At 40.7% G+C, this 8,369-nt stretch overlaps 1 protein-coding gene across 2 annotated transcripts; it reads left to right on the top strand.

Annotated features, from left to right (window-relative positions):
- The first annotated feature begins 971 nt into the window (after positions 1-971).
- Positions 972-7,324, top strand: lsm6 (LSM6 homolog, U6 small nuclear RNA and mRNA degradation associated). 2 transcript variants are annotated; one of them, XM_046862102.1, is made up of 4 exons: positions 972-1,097; positions 1,640-1,738; positions 6,711-6,824; positions 6,966-7,324. In XM_046862102.1, the coding sequence occupies exons 2-4, from the start codon at positions 1,645-1,647 to the stop codon at positions 6,998-7,000; spliced, it is 243 nt and encodes an 80-aa protein (XP_046718058.1). In that variant the 5' UTR covers positions 972-1,097; positions 1,640-1,644; the 3' UTR covers positions 7,001-7,324. The 2 variants fall into 2 exon arrangements, with proteins under 2 accessions (XP_046718058.1, XP_046718059.1); XM_046862103.1 differs by lacking the exon at positions 972-1,097 and adding an exon at positions 1,208-1,228.
- Positions 7,325-8,369: the final 1,045 nt, after the last annotated feature.

Below are 8,369 nucleotides of genomic sequence, written 5' to 3'. Positions count from 1 at the left end.
TGTGGGATGTTCCTGGTCTGCAGTGGTAAGAATCTGTCAAAAGTGCTACAAGGAAGGAACAGTGGTGAACCGGCGACATGGGCGGCCAAGGCTCATTGATGCCGGTGGGGAGCGAAGGCTGGTCCGTGTGGTCCGATCCAACAGACGAGATCCTGCAGATTAAACTGCTGAAGAGATTAATGCTGTTAATGCTCGACGGTGCTTGATGCAGTGGTTGCAGATACACTTATGAAGACATTCTCAGGACGGACTTTTCAAGAAAAGCTGGACATTGTGAAGAAAACAGTTCAAAAAAGAAAATAAATATTTTTCATGAACCCTTTATAGTTTTGCGTTTTCTTTTCTATAGAATTTGCACACAAATTGCCTTCATTTCAAATCCACAGGAAAACCGTAATGTGGAAAATTGCATGAGGTCATTTTATGAGGTTAATATGGATGCTTCTGCTAGAGATGTATGCAGGAGGTTCAGCTGGGCGGCAGTGAAAGGAGACGTGTTGAATTGTGTTCATTTGGGTCTCTGGCTTTAGTAATAATATTCATTCTCACTGTATGAGATTCCTGTCTGTGATGCAGCGCTCTGTTCTACTGCGTTTCTCTATGATGTTAATAGTTTCTATAGACGTGGCCTTACAATGATGGTATTAAGAGGTGGATTAACTCAGATAGGACAACACTGAAGGTCTAGTTGTGAACCGTACAACCTGCCACTGTTTAATACATTTCTGAATAAATGCTTTCATGTTTTCAGTTGTGGAAATGAATACAAATAGAGTTTAATTAAGAGTTACAAGGGCACAGTCCTGAAGCCATCATTTATGTTTCCTTTGAATTATTTAGTATATGTATACTGAATAGCAATGCCAGTTTTAACTGAATAATTTATGACACACAGCACACACTGAGATGTGGCACTACAGTACTACAATAGTGAGCAATACTTCTTCAGCCATGTTTATCTAAAACGCGTTCTGTATTATGTCCGGCGTCGGCTTCCGTTCCTCCATTCTAATCCTGATAGCTGATTGGCCGCAGGCGGTCAGCGCCTCATTTCATCGAGACGTACCAGATACGCAGGAGCTAGCCTAGCTACAGAGGTGAGTATTATAAACTTTTACCGCTTAGGTACCTTGTATTATGTTTTTTAGAAGCAAAATTATTTCCACAGCTATATTTCCAGTCACATGTATACATTCTATCTTTGTAGCGGAATCGTTTTTGCTATAAGGTAAGGTTAGAGAGATTTTTTTTATTTCCTACCTGTATTGCGGCAAACGGCCGCTTCCGGTTTTAAGATTTCCGCACATATGATTGGCGGAGCGCTGCGCGAGGGTAGGAAAACCGACCAATCATATGGCAGAATAATGGTTTTGCCGGAAAATAGGTATGAATAAGAGATTTTTAGCGTGCTGAATTGAACACAACAGTTGTAGAAGCCAAAACAAAAGTCAGATCATTTATAATAATTTTATTGCCTATTAATGTTGCTAAAGATTTATTATAAAAGTGATAATTATAAAATTAGATGATGCAGTATTGTTACTCACTCCACACACTAGTGTGATTGTACAGTATGTAAACTATACTGCATTGTGTAATGCACCATTTGTGAATCGGTTCTGGTTTTATCTCCATGCAGTGAAAATGAGCGTACGCAAGCAGACCCCAAGCGACTTCCTGAAGCAGATCATCGGACGGCCGGTCGTAGTGAAGCTCAACTCTGGAGTGGATTACAGAGGTGAAGAAGCCCTGAGCATCTCTGGATGTTCCAAAGGAGATCTTTATAAGCATTACACCTGACACACTGGCATGAAATGTTGTTTTTACAACCCTATAATCCTGATCTCGGAAAATCCAAAGAACACTGCAGTATGATGCGATAAATATAACTCCTATTTTACATGTATTGTGCCTTGCACACATTCTGCACATGTTCTAAATTTCCCTTATACCTGTAGATTTTAAATACATTATCCATCCATCTATCCTCATCTCCACCCCTGAGTACACCCCTCACATTTCAGCAACCATCTTATTGAGGGACAATACTATAGAAATTACACTTGGATATATTTCATAGTAGTCAATGTGCAGCTTGTATATCAGTACAGATTTAATGTCCTCTCAAAATTACTCAACATTCCGTGCATCCGAAAAGTATCCACATCACTTCATCTATTTTCCACCTTTTATGTTACATCTTTATTCCAAAATTGATTAAATTCATTATTTTCCTCAACATTCTACAAACAAAACCACATAATGACAAGTTCCCCCAGTCTGAGGTCCAGAGTGCTCTGGAGCAGGTTTTCATCAAGGATGTTTCTGGATGTTGCTGCAATTATCTTTCCCTCAATCCTGACTAGTCTCCCAGTTCCTGCTGCTGCTGCAAAAAAACATCCCCATAGCGTGATACTTCCACCACCATGCTTCACTGTAGGGATGGTATTGGCCGGGTGATGAGCGGTGCCTGGTTTCCTCCAGACATGACGCAGGCCATTCAGACCAAAGAGTTAAATTTTTGTTTCTTAAAGTCTGAGAGTCCTTCAGGTGCCTTTTACTGAGGAGTGGCTTCTGCCTTGCCACTTTACCATACATGCCTGATTGGTGGAATGCTGCAGAGATGGTTGTTATTCTGGAAGGTTCTCCTCTCTCCACAGAGAAACACTGCAGCGCTTTTTTGGTCACCTTCCCTGACTAAGGTGCTTCTCCCCCGATCGCTCAGTTTGGACGGGCGGCTCCACTCTAGGAAGAGTCCTGGTGGTTCCAAACTTGTTCCATTTACAGACGATTGCGGCCACTGTGCTCATTGTGACCTTCAATGCTGCAGACATTTTTCTGTACCATTCCCCAGATCACAATACAATACAAATGTTTTGGAACTTGGTTTGTACTCTGACATGCACTGTTAACTGTGGGAGGTTATATAGACAGGTGTGTGCCTTTCCAAATCATGTCCAATCAACTGAATTTACCAGTGGAACAGTGGAAACTGGATGCACCTGAGCTCAATTTTGTGTGTCATGGCAAAGGGTATAAATAGTTATGAACATTTGATTATATATACATTTAATTCTTTTTGGAATAAGACTGTAACATAAAATGTGGAAAAAGTGAAGTGAATACGTTTTGGATGCACTGTACAGCCATTACTGGTACACCCTCAGTGAACATGTCAAAACTGAGTCCAGTGTGTATTTTGTGTGAGCACCATTGTTAGTCAGCACTGCCTTAATCCTCCTGGGCACTGTTATCACCAGAGCTGCACAGGTTGTTGCTGGGATCCTCTTCCACTCCTCCATAACGACTTCACGGAGCTGCTGGATGTTACACGCATGGCGCTTTTCCACCTTCCATTTGACGATGCCTAACAGGTGCTCAATAGGGTTTAGGTCTGGAGACATACTTGGCCACTCCATCACCTTCAGCAAGTAGGTTGTCATCTAAGTGGTGTGTTTGGAGACGTTGTCATGTTGGACCAGTTTTTAAAGGGAGGGGGGCATGTTCTGCTTCAGAATGTCACAGGACTTGTAATCCATGTTTGCTTCAATGAACCGCAGCTCCCCAGTACCAGCAGCGCTCACGCAGCCCCAGACAATGATGCTACCACCACCATGATTGACTGTAGGCAAGACACACTTTTCTTGGTTCTCCTCACCAGGGCGTCACCACACATGCTAGACACCATCTGATCCAAACAAGTTTATCTTCGCATCAAGTCTCATCAGATCACAGGACATGGTTCCAGTAATTCATGCTCTTGGACAGGTTGTCTTTAGCAAACTTTTTGCAGGCTTTCTTGTGAGCCAGCTTTAGAAGAGGCTCGTTCTGGGACGACGGCCTGCAAACCGCTTTGTAGTGTGCGCCGTACTGTCTGAGCACTGACAAGTGGACCTTCCACTTCTGCAACCTCTAAGGCAAAGCTGCAGCACACATGCATCTGTTTTTTGAAGCAGCTTCAGGGACTCAGCACAAGGACTCAGCTTTTTCGAAGTACGTTCGCAAGGCCTGTTCCGAGTGGAACCCGTCTTGGAAAACCACTGTATGACCTTGGCTCGTCCGTCAACCTGTCCATCACCACTGCAAACAGGACGGGGTTTAGAGTCGATCCTTGATGCAGTCTAACCTCCACCATGAACCAGTTTGTTGTTCCTACTGTACACTTCACTGCTGTCACACTGTCCTCATACATGTCCTGCAACACCCTCACATACATCTCACACAACAGACTTCCCCATACAATACCACAACTCCTCTCTCTGCACCCTGTTGTACGCTTTCTCTAAATCCACAAACACACAATGCAACTCCTTCTGACCTTCTCTATACTTCTCCAACATTCTCAAAGCAAATAATGCGTCTGTGGTGCTCTTCCTCGGCATGAAACCATACTGCTGCTCACAGCTGTTCACCGCTTCTCTCAGCCTGGCTTCCACTACTCCGAAATAATGGTACACAAAGTACCAAATTTAAACTGATATAATACAGGACACACAAATTTGTATGGTTCTGTCAAGCAGACAAAAACATGAACATGATGAACAAGACGTGTGGCTTTGCATGACGTACAGCGGTTTTCACTAAGGGTGTGTTTAGATAATAATGGCTGTATTTTGAGTTATTTTTAAAAGACAGTTAATATGTACTGATATACAAGCTGCATATTGACTCCTCTAAAATATATCCAAGTTTAATTTCTATAGTATTGTACTGAATTTTTTTTTTTTTTTTTTTGCATGTTGTCACACTTTAATGTTTTAGAGCATCAAATTGATTTAAATATTAGTAAATCATAACACAAGTGAACACATGCAGTTTTTAAATGGTTTTTATTATTAAGGGGGAAAAAAAATCCAAAATACATGGCCGTGTGTGAACCTAAACCTAATAACTGGTTGGGCCACCCTTAGCAGCACCAACTGCAATCAAGTGTTTGCGATAACTTGCACTGAGACTTTTACAGCCCTGTGGAGGAACTTTGCTCCACTCATCTTTGCAGAATTGTTGTAATTCAGCTACATTGAAGGGTTTTTGGAACATGAACCGCCTATTTAAGGTCACACCACAGCATCTCAATAGGATTTAGTTCAGGACTTTGACTAGGCCACTCAAGTCTTCATTTTGTTTTTCTTCAGCCATTCTGAGGTGGACTTGCTGGTGTGTTCTGGATCATTGTCCTGCTGCAGAACCAAAGTTCGTTTCAGCTTGAGGTCATGAACAGATGGCCGGACATTCTCCTTCAGGATTTTTTGGCAAACAGCTGAATTTATGGTTCCATTTATCACAGCAGGTCTTCCAGGTCCTGAAGCAGCAAAACAGCCCCAGACCATCACACTACCACCACCAGATTTCACTGTTGGTATGATGATGTTTTTCTGAAATGCGGTGTTACTTTTACGCCAGACGTAATGGGACACACCCTCCAAAAAGTTCAACTTTTGTCTCGTCAGTCCACAGATTATTTTCCCAAAAGTCTTGGGGATCATAAAGATGTTTTCTGGCAAAACTGAGACGTTTGTTCTTTTTGCTCAGCAGCGATTTTCCTCTTGGAACTTTTTTGCCGTCTCTTTCTTATGGTGGAGTCATGAACACTGACCTTAACTGAGGCAAGTGAGGCCTGCAGGTCTTTGGATGTTGTTGTGGGGTCTTTTGTGAACTCTTGGATGGGTCGTTGCTGTGCTCTTGGGGTAATTTTGGTCGGTCGGCCACTCCTGGGAAGGTTCTCCACTGTTCCATGTGTGAATAATGGCTTTCACTGTGGCTTGCTGGAGTCCCAAAGCTTTAGAAATGGCTTAATAACCTTTTCCAGACTGATGGATCTAAATTTTTTCCTCATTTGTTTCTGAATTTCTTTGGATCTCGGCACGGTGTCTAGCTTTTGAGGATCTTTCGGTCTATTTCACTTTGTCAGGCAGGTCCTATTTAAGAGATTGTGATATTTATTGTGAACAGGTGTGGCAGTAATCAGGCCTGGGTGTGTCGAGAGAAATTCAACTCAGGTGTGATAAACCACAGTTTAAACAGGGGGCAAACACTTTTTCACACAGGGCCATGTAGTTTTGGATTTTGTTTTCCCTCAATAATTTAAAATTTATTTAAAATCTTTTATTAATATTTAAATTAGTTTGATGATCTGAAACATTAAAGTGTGACAAACATGCAAAAAAAAAAAAAGAAATCAGGAAGGGGGCCAACACTTTTTCACATCACTATAATATAGTTGCTGAAATGTGAGGGGTGTACTCTCTTTTGTGAGATTCTGTCTGCATCTATAGATGTGTATCTATATATCTATCATAAATGAGTGACTTGAGTGTTATGTTAGAGGAGGAGGATGTTCTAATAAACAGCCATGTGATGTGCATGTGAGGAGGATGAGGACGACAGATTAAATGTTGAAGCACAGCGTTTAAGAATGTTTGACATTTCAAGCATCTCCGATGTAAATGTTGGATCTTCTAGAACAGCGGCAGGAGCGACGGGTTTGGATGAAATGCCATCACAAAAGATTAAATGAGCACAAATCAGTCATCCATGCTGTAAGCCTCTGATGATAAGTGAGGAGTAAATCACCTTTGGTGTTCTCTGGGAAAAAACGATTAACAGCGAACTCACAACTGTATTGATTTTGTATCAGTTGATCAGTCAGTTGAAAATACAGTCGATTTTGTCTTTTTTTTTCTTCTCACTTTCCCCACGCCGGTTTCCAGGTGTTTTAGCATGCCTCGACGGCTACATGAACATCGCAGTGGAGCAGACCGAGGAGTACGTCAACGGGCAGTTGAAGAATAAATATGGAGATGCATTTCTCCGAGGAAACAACGGTATGTAGTGATAAAATATATATATTACACACACACACACACACACACAACACTGTGTAATGTAAAATGGATAGAAAATATATTTTTTTCTTGTTTAAGTCATTTCCTTAGTCATCTAATGCATGTTTTTCTTTTTTGCAGTGTTATACATCAGCACCCAGAAGAGGAAGATGTGAAAGTGTTGCTGTCTGAATCCTGCATGTTATTTCACTGCTCATATTTTTTTTCTCTTCTATTTTAACTGTAGGGCTAATAGATGTGTTTTTGTTTGACTTGGCAACTTTTTTGTTTTGTTAAAGTTTGTGTTGCAGTACACACACACACGTGTGATGTAATAAAATCGTTTTTCCTCCACTGAAAACTTTGTTGTAATTAATAGTTTTTTTTGTTGTTGTTATGATGTACTGTGTTTTTGTCACTGTGGATGAAACCGACTGCCAAAATACTGCAATCTAAAATCTGATTTTGAGCTGCATGTCTGAATAAAGAGGTGTTTTCTATGTTGTGACTTGTTTTAATGTGTATTTTGGATTGGTGACTGCATGTAGGTTCAGTTAAGTCATTTTGATATTGACATGTTTCATATTAAGGGTCATGCATGTGTTGTGTAGAAGTGTTCTTTATGTTCTTTATACCATCGTTTCCTTTACTTGGTGTACCTTCTTATACTGTCTCTTCCGTTACACCATCCCTTGCTTTACATTGTGTATCTTTACACCATCTTTTGCTGTCTTCCTTTACACTGTCTCTTCCTTTACACTCTGTAACTTTACACCATCTCTTCCTTTACACTGTCTGTACCATTAGATCTCTTCCTTTACACTGTCTCTTCCTTTACACTCTGTAACTTTACTTCGTCTTTTCCTTTACACTGTCTGTACCATTAGATCTCTTTCTTTACACTGTCTCTTCCTTTACACTCTAACTTTACACCGTCTCTTCCTTTACACTGTCTCTTCCTTTACACTCTGTAACTTTACTTCGTCTTTTCCTTTACACTCTAACTTTACACTGTCTCTTCCTTTACACTGTCTCTTTACATTCTGTAACTTTACACCGTCTCTTCCTTTACACTGTCTGTACAATAAGATCTTTCTTTACACTGTCTCTTCTTTTACAATGTCCATCTATTTTTCCACATTCCACTATTACATTTGATAACATTTTTCCATCCCGTTCCATTAAATTTAGTTTTTTATTCCTTACCTTTTCTGTTGCGTTCCTGTTTCTTTCAGATCCATTCCTTTACATTCTGTTCTGTCATGTCCCATTATTTTGTTTCTTTTCCACAATTTCTTTATGCTCCATAAATTAATATTCTTGTCATTTTCTATTTGAATGCGTTGCAGCTTTTTCCCCACCTCTACTAATACATTACATTCCTTGGCTTTGCGTTTTTCTTTCCGTTCCATTTTTTCCTTTCCCCCGCTCTCCTGCAATCCACGACCTGCGTGTGCTTGTGAAAAAAAAAAGGACGTTCTGTGTTTTCTTCGCAGTGACCTGAGCTCTGAACGAGGAGCTTTTTAAAGGTGACCTGATTAGCCG

This window comes from Silurus meridionalis, chromosome 2 (genome assembly GCF_014805685.1).
Source record: "Silurus meridionalis isolate SWU-2019-XX chromosome 2, ASM1480568v1, whole genome shotgun sequence".
In the NCBI taxonomy this organism is placed as follows: Eukaryota; Metazoa; Chordata; class Actinopteri; order Siluriformes; family Siluridae; genus Silurus; species Silurus meridionalis.
The sequence above is the reverse complement of the archived record's forward strand: the minus strand, read 5'-3'. Positions and strand labels throughout refer to the sequence as shown.